This window comes from Petaurus breviceps, unplaced genomic scaffold (genome assembly GCF_028583685.1).
Source record: "Petaurus breviceps papuanus isolate PSGF00001 unplaced genomic scaffold, PetGlider_PUasm1.0 90750, whole genome shotgun sequence".
Classification (NCBI taxonomy): Eukaryota; Metazoa; Chordata; class Mammalia; order Diprotodontia; family Petauridae; genus Petaurus; species Petaurus breviceps.
Genome location: NW_027187335.1, coordinates 4,554,177 through 4,577,502, shown reverse-complemented (window position 1 = coordinate 4,577,502; position 23,326 = coordinate 4,554,177). Strand labels below are relative to the sequence as shown.

At 36.7% G+C, this 23,326-nt stretch overlaps 2 protein-coding genes across 6 annotated transcripts in view; one reads left to right on the top strand and one right to left on the bottom strand.

Annotated features, from left to right (window-relative positions):
• Positions 1-23,326, top strand: part of STXBP4 (syntaxin binding protein 4) — a 244,315-nt gene that overhangs the window by 23,469 nt on the left and 197,520 nt on the right. For 3 of the 5 annotated variants that reach the window (XM_069067473.1, XM_069067472.1, XM_069067470.1), the window contains 2 exons: positions 12,810-12,939; positions 15,985-16,117. In XM_069067473.1, the coding sequence (XP_068923574.1) occupies positions 12,881-12,939; positions 15,985-16,117 (192 nt within the window). In that variant the 5' untranslated portion in view covers positions 12,810-12,880. Of the gene's footprint in view, positions 1-10,241; positions 10,318-12,809; positions 12,940-15,984; positions 16,118-23,326 lie in introns of all 5 variants that reach the window. The other 2 variants (XM_069067471.1, XM_069067474.1) reach the window with 2 other exon arrangements.
• Positions 1-23,326, bottom strand: part of COX11 (cytochrome c oxidase copper chaperone COX11) — a 234,639-nt gene that overhangs the window by 31,766 nt on the left and 179,547 nt on the right. The window lies entirely within an intron of this gene.

The following is a 23,326-nucleotide window of genomic DNA, read 5'->3' as shown; positions in this document are numbered from 1 at the left end:
CCAGGGTCACACAGCTAGCAAGTGTCTTAGGTTGTGTTTATTAAGCTCAGGTCCTGACTCTGACCCTGCGCTTTATCCACTGTATCACCTAGCTGCCTTTAAAAACATCAAGGCATCAGCAAAGAAATGAGTTGCTACAATAGCTTCAGTTAAGTAACAGAATACAAAATAATTCTTCCCAAATCATTAGCATTCTTGTCTGTTACATTATATACATTACCTAATTATAAAAGGTCATTCATGTCATTGAAGAAAAGTGGAGGAAAATGGAAGACAATAACTTTCACAACTCTAAACTGGGGGAGAATTTTTAACCAACCACGGGATAAAGATCACATAAAAGATAGAAAAGACAATTTGGGTTGGATAGAATTGGTAAATTTTTGCACAAACAAAAGGACATCTAGAACAAAAGGGGAAACTGTTGATCATGAAGAAAATATTTTATCAAATATCTGATAATTGTATGATAGCCAAGGCATATAGTGAATTAACATACACACACATATAATGCCAAGAGCTATTCCTCAATAGATAAGAGGTTATAGGATATGAAGAGTATTTCAAAAGAATTGCAAACTATTAACAATCATATGAAAGATTAAACAACTTTTTTTTTGTTTTTGCCTTGTTACCAGAAAATTTTGCCTTGTTACCAGAAAACCTGCAAAGATGACAAAAAATGGAAATAATCCGCGTCAGAGTAGCTTCAGGAAGACATGCACACTCAGCATTTCAGCCAAACTGGCCTTCTTGCTATACCACAATCAGGATACTTCATCTCTCATCTCAGTGCCATTGTATTACCTATTTCCCATGCTTGAGATGCATTCCTATGTCACACTCACCTCTCTGAGTCCTTCGTTTCCTTCAAAGCTAAGCTCAATGGCCACCTGCTGTATGAAGACCCTTCCTGGTCTTCCTAGGACTAGTACCTCCCCTCACCCCTTCTGCATAAAGAAAATCAGACTGTCTTAATTTTGTACATTTTTAATGTGTACGTGTTGTTTCTTTTCTTCCCCCAAATTATTAAATTATTTTTAGTTTTCTACATTCACCTCCATAAGTTTTAAATTTTCTCACCCTCCCATTCCCAGGACGACTTGCCATCTGATACAGGCTCTACACGTACATTCCTATTAAACACATTTTCACATTAGTCATGTTGCATAGAAGAATTATAATAAATGGGGAAAACCATGAAAAGGAAAAAAAAAGAAAACAAAACAAAAAAGAAAATAGTCTGCATCACTCTGCATTCAGACTCCATGGTTCTTTCTCTGGATGTGGCTGGCATTTTCCATCATGTGTCCTTTGGAATTGTTTTAGGTCCTTGCATTGCTGAGAAGGGCTAAGTCTATTATCAAAATTAGTCCTCACTCACTGTGGCTGTTACTGTGTACAATGTTCTGGTTCTGCTCTCCTCACTCAGCCCTCAGTTTATATAAGTCTTTGCAGGTTTCTCTGAAGTCCACCTGTTCATCATTTCTTATAGCACAATAGTATTCCATTACATTCATATACCACACACAACTTGTTTAGCCCAATTGATGGTCATCCCCTTGATTTCTAGTTGTTGGCCACCACAAAAAGAGCTGCTATAACTATTTTTGTACATGTGGTTCCTTTTCCTGTTTTTATGATCTCTTTGAGATATAGCCCTAGAAGTGATATTGCTGGGTCAAAGAGTAAGTACATTTTTATAGTCCTTCGGGCATAGTTCTAAATTGTTCTCCATAATGGTTGGATCAGCTCACAGCTCCACTAACAATGAATTAGTGTTCCAACTTTCCCACATCCTCTCCAACATTTATCATTTTCCTGTTTTGCCTTGTTAGTGAGTCTGATAGTCATGATGTAGTACCTCAGAGTTGGTTTGATTTGCATCTCTCTAATCCATAATGATTTAGAGCATTTTTTCATATGACTATAGATAGCTTTAATTTCTTCCTTTGAAAACTGCCTCTTCATATTCTTTGACCATTTATCAATTGGAGAATGATTTGTATTCTTGAAAATTTGATGCAGTCCTCTATATATTTTAGAAATGAGAACTTTATTAGAGACACTAGTTGTAAAAATTCTTTCCCAGTTTTCCACTTCCCTCCTAATCTTGGTTGCATTGGCTTTGTTTGTGCAAAACCTCTTCAATTTAATGTAATAAAACTTATCCATTTTGCATTTATAATGTTTTCTTTCTCTTATTTGGTCATAAATTCCTCCATTCTCCATAAATCTGACAGATAAACTATTCCTTGCTCCACTAATTTGTTTATAATATCAGCATTTATACTTAGAACATGTACCCATTTGGACTTTATTCTAGCATATAGTGTCAGATGTTGGTCTCTGCCCAGTTTCTAACATTATTTTCTGGTTTTCCCAGCAGTTTTTGTCAAACAATGAGTTCTTATCCCAGAAACTGGGGTCTTTGGGTTTATCAAGCAATAGATTGCTATAGTCACTGACTACTGTGTCAGTACATGTTGTTTCAAGCAACAGAATGTAAGCTGTTTGAAGGGAAAGCATGTGTCATTTTTGTTTTTGTATGTCAACACCTCAAACAATGCTTGATACATAGTAATGAGATTAGACCTGGATATAAGGAACTGGGAGTCATCTACCTAGTATGAGTCCTTTGAGAGTTGATAATATCACTAAGAAGGTATAGAATTAGAGAAGGGGCCCAGGACAGAGCCTTGGAGTACACTGACGGGCTGGGGCATGGATGATGATGAGCCAGCAAAGGATCATGGGATCATAGATCTAGAGTTGAAAGAGACCTCAAAAGCCCTCTAATCCAACCCTCTCATTTTACACATAAGATAACTGAGATCCAGAAATTACTCAAAGTCATATGTTATAAGCAGCATGGGTAGGAATGGTCCTGTGATTCCAGAATCAGTGTACTTTCCATTATGCTGCTGTGCCCCTGAGAACAGCCCATTTTGAATGGATGTAAGGTGGAACTTCAGAATTGTTTTCATTTGCATCTCACTTATGATTCATGATTTTGAACAATTTTTCCTGTGGTTGTTGATGGTTTCCTACTTTTGCAGAGATTTCTAGGTTCCAAAACTAATCACCATTAAATGGAACTTAATGCCTTGTAATGTTTGGATCTCCTTGCTTCATTCTTTATCAGTTAATATAGATGGCTTTTCCCAAGTTCTCATATGTCATTTTTTATAGCATAATAATATTCTAGTGCATGAAGACATCATAATCTGTTCAGTCATTCCCCTAATTAATAGACAGCCATTTTGTTTCCAGTTTCTTGCTACCATAAAGATTCTTGCTATGAATATATAATATATGGAGGAGAGGGAGCTTTTCTTTTGGTCTTTAACCTTCTTGGAATATATGCCCTGATGGAGTATTGGAGCATAAATGGGTATAACAAGTTAGTGACTTTTCTCACAACTACAGATTGTGTTGCACAGTGATTGGGCCGATTCAGACCTCTACCAACCATTATTTTTCATGCCCATCTTCAGGCACTTCCTTCAACATTGACTACTTTCTTCTTCTGTCAACTTTGCCACTCTGAAGGGAAAGTGAGCTGTGGAACCTTGGAGCTGTTTTAATTTGCATTTCATTTATGACAATTGATTTAGAACAATCATGTGGTTGTTGATGGTTTTCCATTTTTCCTTAGAAAAATGTGCTTTCATATCCTTTGACCACTAGTCCACTGGGGAAATCAATGTATCTTTCCCCAACTTGAATCCAAATAAGATTCACAGGTACCCTGTGGGAGTCCTTGTACTCTGATGATAGATTCTTACTTTTTGTCAGTAATGTAAAGGATCTGTAATTTCTTCAATTTAAGTATTCCCTTCACTGATGTGATTTGCTACACCCTGCCATGCAACAGCTTAGTAGACAGTCTAAAGAATTTATCTGTCCAGAGTCTGATGAGAAGTCTATCCAACTCCGCTAGGTGGTCCTCAGTTGACATTTGGGCCATTACTGGGCCCCTAACAAATAATCTTTGCAGCTCTGAAGGACACACTTTTTATTCTACTGGCTAAGACTTTGAAAACCCAGAAAACTGGATACCATGATGAGACTTTCTGCAAGGACCTTAAGAACAGTGCCAGTCAGTGACTTATTTGAAAGAAGCATTATTCTAGACAGAATTCTCAAGTGACAATTGTGTCTTTTAGTTAGGAATCTCATTATAAAGCTGCCAGTGGGGGCTAATCTATTTTTAATAGTTACCACTGGTTTGTGAATGTTTGCATCCAAAGTTAAGCCCTATCTAATTTAATCTTGTACTTGGTATTGAAATGTTATCTCTTTTTCTTTTTTTAATTTTATGTTTATTTTTAGTTTATAGCATTCATTTCCACAAGATTTTGAGTTACAAATTTTCTCCCTGTCTTTCCCCTACCCACCAAAATAGTGATCCCACTGAATACCCCCTCCCCCAATCTGTTCTCTTCTATATCCTCCCCTATTCCCCCTCCAACTTTCCAGTAGGGCAAGATGAATTTCCATACCCCAGTGCCTGTATATCTTATTTCCCAGGTGCATGTAAATAATAATAATGATGATGATGATAATTTTTTAAACATTTGATTTTAAAACTTTCAATTCCAAATTCTTTCCCTTCTTCCCTCATCACCCACCCTTACTGGGAAGATAAGCAGTTCAATATAGGTTGTACATGTGTAGTTAATGCAAAACATTTCCATAGTGACTGTATTGTGAAAGACTGACTATATTTCCCTCATCCTATCCCGCCCCCCACTTGTTCTGTTTTCTACTTTGACCCTCTCCCTTTTCAAAAGTGTGTGCTTCTAACTACCCTCCCCCCCAACCTCCCCTTCTATCATCCGCCCTCTTACCCCTTCCCCCCTACTTTCCTGTAGGGTAAGATACCCAATTTAGTGTGTATGTTATTCCCTCCTTAAGCCAAATTCAAAGAGAGTAAGGTTGACCCATTCCCTTTTGCCTTCCTGTTCTTCCCCTCCATCATAACAGTTTTCCCTTGCCTCTTTTACATGAGATAATTTACCCTATTCTGTTTCTCCCTATCTCCTCTCATTACATTTCTCTCTCACTTTTAATTTTAATTTTTAAATATCATCCCTTCCTATTCAATTGATCCTGTGCCCTCTGTCTATGTATGTATACCTGTACATATATATACACACTCACATGTATTCATATGCACATATACCCTCCTATGTAGACATATGTTTGTATATATATACACATATACATATATATACACATTTATGTTCCCTCCAACTATCCTCATACTGAAGAAAATTTCATAAGTTATATTTATTGTTTTTCCATGTAAGAATATAAATAGTTGAACTTTGGTAAGTTCCTTATGATTTCTTTCCCTGTTTAACTTCTCATGCTTTTCTTGCTTCTTGTATCTGAATGTCAAATTTTCTATTCAACTCTGATTTTTTCATCAAGAATGCGTGAAAGTCTGCTATTTCATTGAATGACCATATTTTCCCCTGAAACATTATACTCAGTTTAGCTGGGTAGGTGATTCTTGGTTTTAATCCTAGCTCCTTTGACCTCCAGAATATCATATGCCAAGCCCTTCAATCCCTTAATGTAGAAGCTGCTAGATCTTGTGTTATCCTAATTGTGTTTCCACAATATTAAAATTGTTTCTTCTTGGCTGCTTGTAATATGTTCTCCTTGATCTGGAAACCCTGGAACCTGGCTACAACATTCATAGGAGTTTTTCTTTGGGGATCCCTTTCAAGAGGTAATTGGTGAATTCTTTCGATCTCCACTTTGCCCTCTGGTTCCAAAATATCAGGGCAATTTTCCTTGAGATTTTCTTGAAGGATGATTTCTAGGTTCTTTTTTTGATCATGGTTTTCAAGTAGTCTAATAATTTTTAAATTATCTCTCCTGGATCTATTTTCTAGGTCAATGGTTTTTTCAATGAGATATTTTACATTGCCTTCTATTTTTTCATTTGTTTGGATCTGTTGAATAGTATCTTGATTTCTCATAAAGTCACTATCTTCTATTTGCTCCAATCTAATTCTGAAGGAATGATTTTCTTCAGTGAGCTTTTGAGATTCTTTTTCCATCTGGCAAATTCAGCTTTTTAAGGCATTCTTCTCCTCATTGGCTTTTTGGGCCTCTTTTGCCATTTGAGCTAGTGTATTTTTTAAGATGTTATTTTCTTCAGTCTCTCATTTTATAATTTTCTTGCATCATTCTCATTTCTCTTCCCAATTTTTCCTCCACTTCTCTTACTTGATTTTCAAAATCCTTCTTGAGCTCCTCCATGGCCTGTAACCAATTCATATTTTTCTTGGAATCTTTTGGTGCAGGAGTTCTGACTTCATTGTCTTCCTCCCATTCCATGCTTTGATCCTTTCTGTCCCCCCAAAAGGAATCTAAGGTTTGATTGCTGTGCTTGCTTTGCTTCCCTTGCTTGCTCATGTTGCCATTCAATTACTTGACTTTTGAGCTCTTTGCCACAGTAGAATTCTGCTTCCAGAGAGGAGAGCTTTGTCCCAAATTGCTGGGGTTTTCACAGCTGCCAGAGCTATTAGGAGGGCGCCATCTCTACAGCCCTTAAAACCTCGGTTTCACTGGTCACATACCCCAGGACCTCCACCCAAGACAATGATCCAGATCCAAGCAGGTTAAAGCAAGAGCGATTGCCCTCTGAATGGTTGCTTGGACCCCCTACAATGTGCAGGCCAGGAGCTCTGAAGCAGCCATACGGTGGCGGCTGCAGCCACTATGCCTCCCTCTGCCACCTCTCCCCAGGGGGCAAGGTCTGGACCAAGCTCCTCTATCCCCCCCAGTTCCAACAGAGTTCCACGTTTTACTTTGTCTTTGGCTTTTATGGGTTGAAAATTCTGGAAACTGCCACTGCTGCTGGTCATCCACTCTCCCGAAGTCCACTCCAGCCACTGCTGGTTGGGGCTATCCTGAGGCTAAAACCGCAGGCTCATGCTGGGCTCGCTCCCAGTGCATTGTGATGGACCCTTCCTGTATGCCTACCAGGCTGCCTTCAGTGTTAGATTTGTTTCTCTCTGTCACTTTGTGGGTTCTGTAGCTCTAAAATTTGTTTAGAGTCATATTTTATAGGTATTTGAGGTGGTTATGGGAGGAGCTCATGGAGTTTTCCTGTTTCTATGCCGCCATCTTAGCTCCGCCCCCCCATCTCTTCTTCCAACTGTATAACAACACAGGGTAAGAACAGTAAGAATACAGTAGAAATTTATATGTATATTGGTGATAAGCAAATACTCCTTTATTAAATCATACATAGAGAATTTGTTTTTCTCTAGCCATCTCTCTCATTTTTACTGACAAAGAAACTGAGGACCATAGTGATAAAGTACCTTGCATATGACACAGCTAGTAGGAATAGAACCTAGCCATTATGTGTTTGTTCATGTTAAATAACTACTTAGGCTATAGATATTTTAAACTATATAAATGTAATATAAGCTAGCCAAATAATACAACATACTTACTCCCAGGAAGTTTTTCAGGGTAAGATTTTATATTATGAGGAAAGTTTGACTTGGTATGCCCCCAAAAGTAGTTTTAAAGATAGAGATAATAGCCTATTATTAAAATCTGGATGAAAATAAATAATGGATTTTGTTATTATTTTAGTTATTGTTGTTTACATATCACTAGACACTCAATAACTTACAAATATCCAGATATTTACTTTGCAGATTTTATCTGTATTCTCTCTCTCTCACTCTCTCTTTGCCCCCCTCTCTCTCTTTCTTCCCCTACCTCCCCCCCCCCCAATAATCTGTTTTAGAGCTTTATTATCATTCCACATTTTCACATATGTGGCTGTGGGAAACCAGTCCACATTTTTCTACACTAGCTTTTGGTTTATAAATTTTTTCTCTGAATGTATAGGTTGTTGTAACTTAAAACTGATATACAAACATTTCACCTACATTGCACATGATAGTTATTACTTTAAGAATCTTTCTTGCCCTCCACTTCATTATGCTGGTAGATATTCTGTTCTCTGATTAAGAAAATAAAGGTTTAGAATTGTTGTGAACTGTAGCATTCTGCCAGTCACTTATCTATACATAGCCAAGAATTCTTATTTGCAAATCACATCAGTAAGGCTTTCATTTTATATGTTTTTCCTTTTTTTCCCCCTCCCTGCTTAACATTTCTTACTAGGTATTTTTCAAGAGGAAACAAATTTCTGCCTGATTTTTTTTCTGGAATGCAAAATACTATTTGATGAAGCAAAATTTGGTATTTCTAGTATTTGGGTTTTTGTTTTATCTTGAGACTAACTGTGAGGAACAACACTTTATCTTCCTTTTTTCAAGTAACTTTGTTTTTCCTATCAGATAGAATGTGTCCCATTTAATTCTTTTTTTTTTTTTTTTTGCTTTTTGGAGGGGAGAATGCAGGGCAATTGGGTTTAAGTGACTTGCCCAAGGTCACACAAGGTCACTAGTATGTGTTAAGTGTCTGAGGCCGGATTTGAACTTAGGTCCTCCTGACTCCAGGGCCTGTGCTCTTTTCACTGTGCCACCAAGCCACCTCCGTCCCATTTAATTCTTAAGATTTGTTCAGCATCCTAAAATATTTGCAAATTAATTCTAAGAAAATGGCATTATCAAATTAACCATTCTGCCTTATCTTTTAAGCTAATGAGTTTATACTAACTTTCCCACTTCTTTATTATTCTTAGCCATTTTGATATAGTCTGATATAGTGACACTGAACCCAGTACCAAGAGATAGACCCTAGTTCTAGTCTTGATTCTTACACTAACCTGTTTGATGACCTAGAGCAAATCATTTACATCCCTTAATCTCAGTTTCCTCAATTAAAAAATAGATTTTTATTGATATCTTTTTTTATTATCTGCATTACCCCCAGTATTCCACCTAATACCCTTCACCAGATATCCATTATTACGAAGAAATTTTTAAAGGAAAAAAAATTTAAATGAGGAACAGATGAACTTCATAATCGCAGAACCAGGAGAAATCTGTACACAATCACAAAGACAACGTATGTGTGACGACTAACTTCAATAGCCTGGGGTCCTCTCAGCAATGTGAGGTTATAAGACAACTCCAAAAGATTCATGACTTAAAGAGATACCCACATCCAGAGAAAGAGAAGCAGAGTCTGAATGCAGATTGAAGCAAACTACTTCCTCTGTTTCTTTTACTTGTTTTGTTTTGTTTCCTCTTTCGCACTGATCATTCCATCAGATATAATGCTTCTTTACAACCTGACTAATGATTTTTTTTTCCTTTTGGAGGGCAATCGGGGTTAAGTAACTTGCCCAAGGTTACAAGGCTATTTGTGTGTGTGTGTGTGTGTGTGTGTGTGTGTGTGTGTGTGTGTGTGTGGGTGTGTGGGTGTTAAGTGTCTGAGGCCGGAACTGAACTTGGGTCCTCCTGACTCCAGGGCTGGCACTCTTACTCACTGCGCCACCTAGCCACCCCTGACTAATGATTAATGTGAAGGTTTTTGTAGATCCTATATTCGAGTGCATCCCACCATGAGGGAGGGGAGTGGGGAGTGGGGAGGAGGGAAGAGGAGAAAATTTGAAACTCAAGGAACTGTGGAACTGAATGTTGTAACCTAAAAGTAAATAAACAAATTAATTTATTAATAATCAGAAGAACCATTCTGTGCATTGAAACAGTTTGACATCAGAGTAACATTCCACACCCATGGACCCCCACCATTGCCAAGAAGCCCAGGCTGATATCTTATATCTCTTCTTTGGTGCCAAGCTTGGTCTTTATTATTTCTGAATGTGCAGTTTCATTTGTTTTCTGATGGTTCTTCTTTCCTTTTACATTCTGTTGGTGGTAACTGTATATATTGTTTTCCTGTCTCTACATATTTTACTTTGTGCCGGTTCATAAAAGTCTTTCCATGTGATTCCCTGTACTTGTCAGGTTCATCATTTTCTTACTGCATAGCAAGGTTCCATTACAATCAGAGTTAAGCCTACCAGGAATCCCTTTCCAAATAATGGCCTCCCGGGTCTTGTCATCTGCCCTGCAGTTGAATTCTTCCTTATGACAGTTTATGACATGTCCCCCTTGAGGGATAAACTGTCTTCCATTTCTATTTGTATTCCTATCATTTAAGAAAGTGGCTGGCACATAGTAAGCATTTCCATTCCATGTGAATGTAGAGGCAACTAGGACTTCTTAATCTTAGTTACCATTTCTATTTCCTGACTAAAACCTCTTTATTCCTCTTGCCCCCAGCCCTATGCCCAAGTCAACACCCCAGATGCTGGATCCAGCCCCAACTGTTGTTGCTTGGTTTAGAAAAGACTACTAGGTATGTGTCATAGCCCTTTTTAGAACCTCATGGCCTAAACTTCACTTATGGAAACCACAGTGTTGTGAAAAACAGTTCTTTTTGTCTTCTCCTCAATGTCCTTCAAAGCCCTTCAGAGGCCTCAGGCCTGTGAGCATCAAGTACCCACCTTCTTTGCCTTCCACGTACAGGTTTGTCTGCTTTAATGGAAAGACTATGAGATGAGGGGTCAGGAGAAGTATGTTCTCATCATCACTGTCCCTGACTAGCCAGATGAACTTTAATGATTCCTTTTATCTCTCTGGGTCTCAGTGTTTTCCATAAAATGAGATTATTTCTAAAGATGTTTCTATGGCCTAGATTCAAAAGAATCTTTTGTTGCAGAAATTTTTGTTGATGAGGTTTCTCATATTGTTGTTTTGTAGTCATTCTCCTTATCACTTTGAATAGCATCAATGGCAGATCTGTAAGTGGCTATATTGAGATCTTTCAAATACTGCAGATGGGAGGAACTGGTATTATCTAATAAAGCTCAGTTGATTCCCACACTTTGGACAGATTTAGTTGGGGCACAAAGGAGGTGTCATTCTAGCAAACGGAAGTGCTGTTCTTGCAAATAATCCAACCACAGGCAACAAATGTCTGAAGAAGAGATGTCCATCTCTAACCTCTGATGGATCCCTTTACCTCCTTCCTCATCCTCTCCCATCAGCCACTTTCCCTACAACCCCTTGTGGGAATAAGGGCTTACAGATCATCTTAGAAGTATGAGGAAACAGTAATCTGAACTGCTTCTCCAAGGAAGAAAATCCCCATACTCTCCACAGAGAAAGTGTATACATGTTGGTGCCTGGAACAAAGCCACTCTTCCCTAATCTTAGTTATGAAGATTATTGACTGCTTTTTTAACTTAAAAAAAAAAGAAAAAAAGGACTCACTGAAATAACAACAGCTTGAGCCTCAGCAGGTGTCCAAAGATACAGCCTATATATCCATATAGAGACACACACACATAAAATTACTGAATGTTGACATGCTAAGTCTTAGGGGCCCTGCTGAGCTGAGGTGGGCTGCTTCCCTACCCTGTCTAGGAAAAAAGTTGAAAACGGGGGTATTGAAGATGACAGTTTTGAGCTGGCCTTGGCTTTCTTAAGCCTGCCCTTTTATAGAGTTATTCCTCACCCTAAATAACACTTATCTAACGCTCAGTGTAAAAATGAACATTTAAGTTTTAAACAGACCATGCCCTCTTAGTTGGAAAAATTGCCAAGGATCTCTGACACCCTAGTAGATCCAGATGCATACTGAAGACATGTTTGACATTCAAGTTCACTATCCCTGTACTTTGTGATGGGGCCAGTTTTTGCAAATAATAAGGAATTTTAGAAACATTAAATTACAGTGGTAAGACAAAGGATGGGAAGGGTAAGTTGAAGCAGAGTAGGCCTGTGGATTTAGAGTAATCATTCTCTTTTGTTTCTATGGAATGTGGTCCTACCTCATGGAACTCTGGGTGTCAGTTAACTAACAAATGATCTACATACTTTAGGGAAACAACTGAAGAAATCATTCTGTAAAAGAAAGCATCATACTGTCTTTGATTATAACTAGATAACACTCAAGGGCTACAATCAATTCTAAGATTCTCTCTAGAAAAACATTTCATAATATTAGAATAGAATTCACCTCTATGACATTTTATATTGTCCTATATTTAAGAAGAAGGGTTGGTGTTTCTATGGATAATTACCCATTCCTCACATAGTTGTGTTGTATTATGAACAGATGCAATTTTAATTCTTTCATTATTCTGGGGAAAAAATTACAAAGCAGGTAGAAATAAATGAGTGACCAGTACAGGGTATGAAAGAAGTTTTTCTACAGTTAATACCAGTAGTGTCAAATTTAGATAGAACATATTGACCTAGAGAACCCAAAATTAACATCTTTGTTGTATTTTTATTTATTTTGTTCAGTGTTTCTCAATTATGTTTTAATCTGATTAGACCATACTTATGATTTTGTGGCCAGTGGGCACCGAGTTTGACACCTCTGCTCTATACCATCTCTAGCCAGTGAGTCAAGATTGGTCATTTGTCTGTTTTCTAGCACTGAAATGTACAAAAGTTCTGTGGGTATCCTGACAGCTGACTTGTATGAGGACCAACTCTCTCCCTAAGACTGACTTTAAAGAATTGTACGTGTGATACCAGTGAAAACTGGAATAGCTAGCTCAGGGTGATTTGCATCCTTCCATCCTAGGGATTTGTACATAAAGAGATTTCGTTCACACTTCCCAAATGTTAAAGGCACTCACTGAAATGCCAGAGCCCAAAATACATCACACATATATACCATCCATCCGTCCACAAGCATATACGCATGTACATATGTGTGTGTGTATTTGTACCAAATGTACCTAGTGACTTTATGCAAAGGCGAAGTCTAATTTAGGGCAATGATTTGAATTGCTTTGGTGGCTAATGATTTGTTTTCCAATTTTTGTCTTTCAGGAAAAACTGTTGAGATAATTTCTTCAGGATCATCATCGAGGTCCTCATAGACATTAAATCCAAAGGATACCATGATGACGGGCATGAACGGGAATAGCTCTGAATCAACAGCATTCAATCAAGTTGCAATGTAATTTTTGATTGAAATTTGTTGTCTTAAACTAATATAGTTTGAAATAATGACAACTAAATTAAAGTGGTGATTTTTTCCCCTCTAGTTTTTCTAGGCATAATCTCACAAATGCCTTGAAGTGTATCACTGCCAAGTTCTTCATCCATTTTTTCAAGTCATTTGTTTGAATACATTTGACCTACTGGGTGTGTGATTCTGGGCCAGTTGCTTAGCATCTCAGTGTTCTAGGCATTTCTCTAATACTGTAAGTTGCTGAGAAGTATTGACCTGCGTTGGTAGAGGGAATTTCTTCATCTGAGAGTTCCTTACACCATTGAAATCACAGTTCCAAACCCTGTCCCTATTCCTTTCAGTATTTTAATAAGAATTATAATTTAGTAAATATTGCAGTTTCCATTTAGACAAACAGATATTTAGTAAAAGAGATGGTGGGGCAGCAGTGAATAGAGCACTTCCCCTAGAGTCAGGAGGACCTGAATTCAAATCCGGCCTCAGACATTTAACACTTATTATCTATGTGACCTTGGGCAAGAAACTTAACCCCAGTTGCCCTGCCTTCCCCCCTCCAAGAGATTGTATATGGTAATATGTGAACAGTAAAGCACTTTACCACTGTTATTCATAACAATTATTATCAAGTTATTAATTAACAATTAACTGATTAATAGTTATTAGTTACTATTATTAGCTACTATAATTTGCTAATAGCAAACAGTAAAATAGTAAAGTACTCTACCACTATTATTGATGACATTATTAACAATTAACTAATTAATAGTTATATTACTATTATTAGCTATAACAGTGAAATAGCAAAGCATCCTACCAATATTATTGATAATTACTAAGTTAATAATTAGCAACTGACTAATTATCAGCTATTAATTACATTATTAGCTGCTATAATTTATTAATAACACTAATTAGTTAATGATAACAATTACTTAAGCTTTTATAGCACTTTACGGTTAACATTTTTCCATATATTATCTCATTGTCACCAAATTATTGCCTATCATAACAATGAGTTGCCTTAATAATAACAGCCCACTATAATATTATATAATAATAATGACCACCTTAAAAATTCTTTGCTAGAGCAATAATGTATATAAAAGACATTCTAATGTACATCCTTCATTCTTCCACTAGGGTGCAGAGACATTTTAATAAGAAGCCTGAGTGTTTTTTTCCTGTTGTGTGTAGGGTCACAGGATTTGAAATCAGGAAACCTGTATTTGAATACCATCTTTGCAGTTTACCACTTCTGTGACCTTAAGGAAGTCACCAAAGCTCCCAAGGCCTCAGTTTCCGCTTCCGTAAAATTAGGGGATTCAAAATAGTGGCACCTAAGATCCCTTCTAACTTTATAAAGCAAAATCTGAGATACAAACCAGTTCTGTGTAAACTCCTTTCATCCTTTACTTCTTTATTCCCCTCATTCCTGCTGCACATTCCAACTGTTCACAGCCTGTACCTTGGCATCCAAAATGCCTAGTGACAATACAGATTCCTGGCCCGTTCTTTCCACTTTAGAATCTTCATGAAACATTGATAAATCTAGCACAGTATCAGTAACTCATAGAGTATGGAATTCCCCCCCACCAAACTAACCAAACAAACATAGGCAGTCATTTTTTAAAAGACAATTCCCTTACTTGCAATTTTATTATGTAGTTTAAAAAGATACAGACTTTATGTGTTTATTCTGTTTTGTTTTAGAATAGTGAAAATATGTCAGACTAATGGTCTTGGTAGTCAGAACTATGGTTTCCTTAAGCATGTCACTTAACCTCTAAGCCTCAACTTCCTCATCTATAAAATAAGAGCCAAGTTAGAGCACTTGTAAGCTTTATATCACTGACATGATCTGACATCAGAAATTAGGTTACAAAAGAAGAGAAAGAAAGCTCTTTTTCATTGTACGTAATGAGCTGTGATTCAGACTAGATTTAATTTTCCAAAGCAAATTGAAACTATCTTCTGATTTATTTGAGGATAATTATGGAAGTCCAATTGATAGGAGCTTTGCACTTTGATATCAACTGAAACATTTCTTATTAAATGTCCTTATTCAACCCAGTTCCACTCCATTTTTGCACTTCTGTGGGGGCAGGTAGCCTTGAGTCTTTCATCTGGCTTTATTCAAATTCTTTTTCATAGCTTTGAGACTCTTGTGAAGTATTTTGGGAGTGAGCATATGTCCAGCTTCATAATTTTATAAAATATAGTTAGTTCTTTGAAGGCTCACTTTTTTCCTCCTTTTTTGAGACTAAGTCTTCCCTATCTCATCAAGGCTAGAAATGCAGTAATATGGGCCTGACCTCACTACTGATCATCATGGGAGCTTTGACCTGTCCTGTTTCTGACCTGGTCCATTTTGCCTTCTTGTTAGACAGTCCCTCAATCCTAGGGGCTTTCCATATTGGTATCTGAATTACTATGGACACCCAAACTTCTTTAACCTACTCTAGCTCATAATTCCAGAACTCAAATGATCCATCAGTCTCAGGGTTTACAGACATGCACCATGTAGAAGCAACTTTCTATAATAGAATAATATTTTAATTCTGTTTCTTGTGAAGGGCTTTCATTTAAAATGAATACTTGTACCTTCAAAGCACTTATATTCATGGGGATATTTGCATTATGCCAACTTTAAATGAAGGTTTTATTAATTTTGCTTTAATTAGCAATCAGTCTACTTTTTAATGACATTAGATGACATTGAAATATTTCTTTATAATTCCTATACTTAGTTAAAACCAGTTCTTCCAATTAGTTCTTCAGTGAGCCTGTATAAATCATAACTTGTTAAAATTTGATTTAATTCTAAAGTTCTGACATTTTAATTATTTTAAAGAAATATTTAAAACATAGCCATGGAATTCTATGGATTCTGAAGTTTGACCACATTATTGAAACTAGTTGCAAGTGTGTCCTGATTGACTGAATCTAAGAATGTGAATTAACAGTTAACTCAAAGGTATTCCTGTATTGGTCTCTAGACTGAGCTACAAGTGTTAATTTATTTTTTCCTAGGGACCCTGCATTTCAGATGATAACGGTTACCAAGGAAATAGGTTTAGGCCTGAATATTATGGGAGGAATTAACCGGAATGAAGGGCCATTGGTATATATTCAGGAAATAATTGTTGGAGGAGACTGCCATAAGGTAAAACTATAACAAAAAAAGTAATCTATGTTTGTTTTTTTTTCATCAATTATTAGTATTAACTGGGTATCTTCTGTGTTTAAAGGACTATATTAGGCACTATTATAGAAACAAGGTAATTAGAAGTTATAGTCCTGCCCTGATGCTGTTTTTAGCCTAATGTGCAGAGCATGGTTGCTGCACAAAACTCATATTCTATGTTCTTGTGGAGTTCTATAGCATGAGAAAGTGACTTTTTAACAATAGACCAACATTTTCTCCACAATTATTTCTAGGTAATCACCATATCAAAGGTTAGGCCTGACACAGTGTGGTTTGGCATTTCAAGTTCAAGATTGCACCGAAATGAGACACTTGTGGAATATTTAGCAGTTAACAATAGAAATTTTACTTACCATGTTTCCCCGATAATAAGACCTATCCCGAAAATAAGCCCTCCCCCAAAAATAAGCCCTATTGAGATTGCTACTGTAGTGAAGGTGATCCCCTGCGCTACATGCTACATTATGGTACCCTCTGTATGCACCGTCCCCCCCCACCCCACGTGAAACGCATGCCGCGCTCCGAGCTGCATCCAGTCAGAGCTGCAGCAGTGAGCGCGTCATCCTGTTCTTCCCCAGTGATTTGCTTATTGAATAAAGGTACATTTTTTTGTTCACATTTACCTGTTTATTAAAATTGCTGTCAATGTTCATTAAAATAAGCCCTCCCCTGAAAATAAGCCCTCTGGTGTTTTTCTGTCCAAAAAAATTAATAAGACAGTGTCTTATTATCGGGGAAACACGGTAGCTGTGGCATGGAAAGATACTCAACAGGGCTATAGCTCTTGGCTTAGGTAGCCTCCCCCATCCCCCAACCTCAGGCCCTCACCCCCAAAACACACCTAGTCACCTGGGCAGGGTGTGTTAAGTTGCTGGCCATGGGATATCCATCAGGTCTGAAAGATATTAACTCCACATGGCCTGGATTGTTTTCAGTCCTTAGGCCACCAGGACAGGGCTTGAACCTTGGATATAATCCATTCTCTCTACCTCTCCCCTGCCAATCAAGTCTTCCTTATCTTTTAAGGAAAGAATTAGCCTTGACTAGTTTCATGGTGGGAGTTCCTGGTAGATATTTATTCCTTCTACAACCAAGTTTTTCTAAAAGAAGATAGTGTTTACGTTGGTTGATTTTGACATGCTTTGGGGATATAACGTTTGTTTAGCTAACAATTTAATTGTTCTATCAGCTCAGTCTTCTTTCCCGGGAGAAAGAAAAATCTCACCAAGTTTCCAAAAGAGTAGCGATGGTTGCTATTATTTTACAGCTGCTCAGTTTCCCAGTCATCTTTGAAGTGTTCCCACCCATCATGTCCAAAGCAAAGAGTACCATCTATAGTGATGAGCCCTGGATTGGAAGTCAAGGAGGCCTCTGTGAAAGGCTTAAATTAGCTACTGACTAGCTGTATAAATTTTATTATCAAGTCACACGACTTCTTTGTACTTCTCTTTCCTCCTCTGTAAAAGTAGAGGATTATATCAGAGCATTCCTAAAGCCTATACCAGCTCTTAGATACATGTTGCAATTCAGTCTTTTGGTGGTCGAAATTTGAGTGAGTGATATGTGTGTGTGGGTGTGTTTGTGTGTGAGTGATGTTGCTCCTTTAGATTGTCAATCTAATGATATTTTACTTTAGCCACACATACAGAGTTCATAGGTGGATAGAATACCAGAAATAAGCCACTGTTATTAGAAGACGGCATCCTCATAGTTAAGTCTGTCATCTGGAGACTAGAGTATGTATGCCCTATTTAGTTTCAAGCTGAGATTGTTTTATTTTTTTTAGCTTTCACACTAAATAAAAATCAGCTTTTGAATATACTTGATACAATTATAATTACCAAACCATAGGAATGGATAAGTGATGACATTTTACTGCTAAAAAGCATGTCAGGTTGCATGCTCCTTTAGATGCCACCAAAATAATCTTTCAGATGAAATAGTAAATTTGTGGTTGTGGTGATACATGCCTTCTTTGTTTGTGCTGATTGGAAGATATCTTCAATATGAATAACTAGGTGAGTTATTAACACATTTTAAAATCTGTCAGCAAAACAGTTTAGGCCCTAAACAATTAATGGATACAAGACAACTTGTAAAAAAAATGTACATCTGCAGCTGTTCCTGTGTAGTTTGACTTTGGGGGCAAATAACAAGTATGAAACTAGGAGGAATGTATGTCTCAGCAAGCAGGCTTGCATTCTTTTTCCATTGACCTTCTTTTAGAATGTCTCCCAACCCTTTTACTACCAGTTCATTTAATCTACCAGAGAGTAGATTAAAAGTAGTAGTCGGTTCAAAAACAGTATTGAAATAATTCATTGACCCATAGTTTAAGCATTACAAATTTTAAAAAACAGCTTTTTTTCCCTATTCATCATCTCTTCAAATTATCTAAAAGATACCTAAAAATTTCCTAAGAGTTCATTCAAAATAAACTTTTATCAAATTTCCTTAAATCCACGTGTGTTTTATTTTTTTTTTCTTTTAATTATTTTTTTCATTATAGTAATGATAACCCAATGGGGGTAGGGGAGACTATTATTACTATATAACATAGGCTATTTTTATTGCACATTTTCTGTGGTTTCTTTCTTCAGACTTCACAATTTGGTGAGGGGGAAGGGAGGAATTATAGTATTTACCACTAGAGAGCAGCAAAAAGTTATTTATGTTGTTTGTTGCAGGCCTAACCAGACAGAAGAAAATTGCCAGAACAAAACTAGGTGGGGGAGAGATAGGAGATAAATGAGGGGAAAAGAAACCCAGAGTACATTGTTAACAAGAGTAAATCATTCTTCTGTATCACTGATTCTCACCCTTGTCAAATATGAGGACACTTTTTTACCATCAAAAAATTCTCAAGTACCACTAGATAATAGTTGTAGTTAGTACCCTTTTGACTGAAAAAAAAAAAAAAAAACCAAGACTTTGAAGAATTCCAGAGCTGGTAGAGACCTCAGAGGCTATCTAGTCCAATTCATACCTAAACAAGAATCACCTCTATAACATACATGACAAGTAGTCATCCAGACTTTGATTAAAACTGACAGAAAGCTATGAAGTATTTAGTAACAAGTCTCAATAAATTTTATGTATTTATAATTTTAAGGCATATAATATATAAATATAATAGAAATAAGTCTATAAATATATAATATATAAAAACACATATACATATTTTATGCATTACTAATATTTTATTCACAAAAGTAGAAGGAAAGGTCTTATTTAATTCCCAGAGACTAAAAAACAAATTTTTCATCTTATACATAAATGAAGCATCAATAATATAAAGCCATAGGCACAAAATCCATTGTTGATTCATTCTATATTTTTTGCTGAAGCCTAAATAAAGAGCAAAATGAAAATGCCTGATCTACATATGGGTTCTTGCATCCTTTGCAGTAACTCTTCAAGGCACCCCAAGAGAATCTGTGGCTCACAGGTTGGGAACCACTATTTATTACATTGGCAGTAGTACAAAGTAGTTTGCTACCATATGAGTGAGTACTTTCTTTTCTTGTTTAGGTGGAATTTCAGAATTACTATAGGCACTCAATAAACACTGGATGAATCTATTGAATGGTTTTGACACTAAGCATTTTCTCTTAGGGAGTTGATGAAATCATTAAAAGAAGAGAGCAGATCATATAGGAGAAGAGGGCCCAGGACAGAGCCTTGACCTATGATAGGCATAATGAGTTAGTAAAAGAAAGTGAGGAGTTTTTAGCCAAGTAGGAGGAGAACTGTGAGGGTAGTGTCGTGAAAATCTAGAAAAGAGAGTATCCAGGAGGAGAGAGTTGTCACCAAGGCCAGATGCCACAGAGATGTCAAGATGGATGACGACTGTGAAAAGATGATGAAATTTAACAAAAAAAAAGGCTTTTTCAATCTGATCAGGGTAAAGCAAAGATGTCCATTATCACCACTATTTCATATAGTACTTTAAAAGTAGCAATAAGAAAAGAAAAATCGAGGGCATAAAGATAGGCAAAGAGGAGATAAAATACTTTTTTATAGATGTCTTTTGCTGAAAGAACTCTAGAAAATCAACTAAAAACTTAATCAAAATAATAACTTCAACAAAGTTGCTAGTTATAAAATAATTGCACTGAAGTTACTGGCATTTTTGTATGTTGCCAACAAAATCCATCAGAAAGAGATAGAAAAATAAATCACATTTAAAATAACTACAGAATACATAAAATACTTGGGCTTCTACCTGCCCAAGACACATATAGGATCTATATGAGTACAATTAAAAGGTGTGCTACAGAAATAAGGACAAACCTAGAATAATTGGAAAGATTTTAATTGCTCGTGGGTAGGCTGGCCAACTTAATAAAAAATAACTCTACCCAAATTAATTTATTTATTCAGTGCCATATAAACCAAAGAATTACTTTATAGAGCAAGAAAAAATAATGAAAATCATCTGGAGGAACAAATGATCAAGCATCTCAAGGAAACTAATGGAAAAAACTGGAAAGGAAGGAGACCCAACAATACTAGATCTCAATCTATACTACAAAGCAGTAATCATCAAAAATACTTTTGCTGGCTCAGAAATAAAGTTTGATTAGTGGAACAGATGAGTTAAAAAATATGAATTAAAAAATGAACAGAATATGCTAAGGTTAGTAAACAACACTAGAAACTGGGTTAAACTACTAAAGCAACAAACTAGTCAACAAAAACTAAAGGGAAAATTAGAAAGTAGTTTGGTAGAAACTAGGTATAGACCAATATTTCACACCTTATGCCAAGATACAATGTGTACATGACTTAAATATAAAGGGTAACATCATAAACAGAGAAGCAAGGAAGAAATTACCATTCAGATTTATAGATGGAACAGTATGAACCAAACAGGGGACAGAGATGCTCACAGAAGATAAAATGAACAATTTAGATCATGTAAAATTTTTAAAGGGTTCTTATATAAACAAAGCCAATGCAACTAAAATTAGAAAGGAAGTAGGTAATTTGGGGGGAGGGAGTTTGGGGAATCTTTGCAACAGATTTCTGTAGTAAAGGTCTCATTTCTAAGATGTAAGGAACTGGTTCAGATTTATAAAAATAAGTGCCATTCCCCAATTGATAAATGATCAAGAGATAGGAACAGGCAGTTTTCAGAGGAAGAAATTCAAGCTATTGATAGTCATATGAAACAGTTAACTAGTTGGCAAATTAATTGTCAGATCATTTAATCTTGGGCCTTTTCTATTTCACTTATTTTCTTTTAGCTGTCATGTGAGAGGTTACTACTAGTTTACCCCTTGAATCCTTTTCAATTCTAAGATTTTATGAGGAAATTATTGTTTAACCTTTCTTAAAGTAATTCAGGAGGCACTTTTAGGCTATTACTGTATTTTAGGGGCATTATTTTGAAGTCACTTGTCATGGACAGTTGTTGTGTAGGAGGGCTAGTTCACAGGGAACATTGCTTGATGCAGTTCCCCTGCATTTTTAAAAAAACTATCCTTGTGTGTCTTCATGTGCAAATCACAAGCACGCAGAGGTCCATGTGCAGAAATTCATTATGTAAATCGCTTCATGTTGTTGATCTTAACTAAGAAAATTCTAACTAGAACCAAGCCCATTCCAAAGTACAGGAGATAAAAGAGAACTTAATTTGGGACTTTACAACATTGTAATTGATATTTAAATTAATTATCTTTAAAATTAATTGCATTTTAATTAAATTAATAAGTTAAATACCACCAAATTACTAAACAACTAATAACTAGTTTTAAAATAGGTTCATTTAATTTAAAGTTCTAAAGCATTTTGGGGGGGTTAAAAAGTTTAGAAAGTATTAAGTAATTTTCATAAAGACACTTATTAAATTAACACATAGTGAATTTTTTAAAAGTGCAATAGATTTTTTAAAAAATGGTTGAATGAGTATGTATGGTGATTACATGTTATGCAATAATTTTGATGAGATAAATAATTCCTTAATTCCTCCCTCATGGAAGTGATCTCTTTAACCTCTGATTTTGATTGAGCACTTTGTATCTTCTATATTCAATTATACTTACTTGGGTATATTATCTGTGCTCTCCTGTAGGTTGTAAGGCAGGGATTGTGTCCTTTTTTGTCTTGATACCCTCATGCATTAACTTAAAGACTTGCTCTTGGTAGATGTTTTAATAAGAAACGTTTGCTGAATGAATAGATGGATGTTGAAATAGATTTCATTAGAATACTTTGCCTCATTTTTAATGAATCATAAGGTAAAATGTATTTGTTACAACCTATATTAAGAAACTTTTCCATTGTAGATGCATACAAATCTAAATGGCCAGTGTTTACTGATGGACACCACTCTCCTGGTTTTTTTCCTACCTGTCTGACTATTCTTTCTCTGTCTCCTTTGCTGCATCCTCATCCAGATCACTCAGTCTGAGCATAGGTATCCCTAAGGGTTCTGTCCTGGGCCCTCTTCTCTTCTCCTGTACTACTTCACTTGGCGATATTTGGAGTGTATGGGTGTTCAGGGAGGACTGCCACCTTTGTTGTGAGGGTGTGCTGAGCCATTTTCAGGGCTGCTGGTCCACCTTTGATGTCCACCTTCACCCAACTCTCACTTGTGACTTCAAGAAGCTGTAGTATGCACAACAATCACACCCTGGTAAATTGTCTTGCCAGATGGGCTAAAAACCTGGTTGAGAGTGACAGACAGGCCTCTAATCCATCAGTGGGTGAGGGGGATGTCTACTCCAAGCGTGTGAAGACTTCCCCCAGTAGAATGGGTGGATAAGAACAATTTGTTCCAGTGACCACATGGCAGTGTTGCGAAGGACTTAAAACTTCATCAGACATAGAAGACCCCAAGGTCATCCACTGCATCCCAGGCCATCACCTGTCATCTTGAATTTTGTCTTGTCACTGGATGTCATTTACTGTGGAAGAGAGTGAGTCTTTCCCCACTCCAGCCAAAGAGGGCAGCTAGGTGGCACAGTGGATAGAACGCTGGGCTTGGAGTGTTCTGATTTCAAATCCAGCCTCAGACTCTTACTAGCTGTGTGACCATGAACAAGTCACTTAACCTCTGTTTGTATCAGTTTCTTCAGCTGTAAAATGGGGTTAATGATAGCACCTACCTCTCAGAGTTGTTGTAAGGCTCACAGTGCCTGGCACATAGCAGGTGCTGTGTGA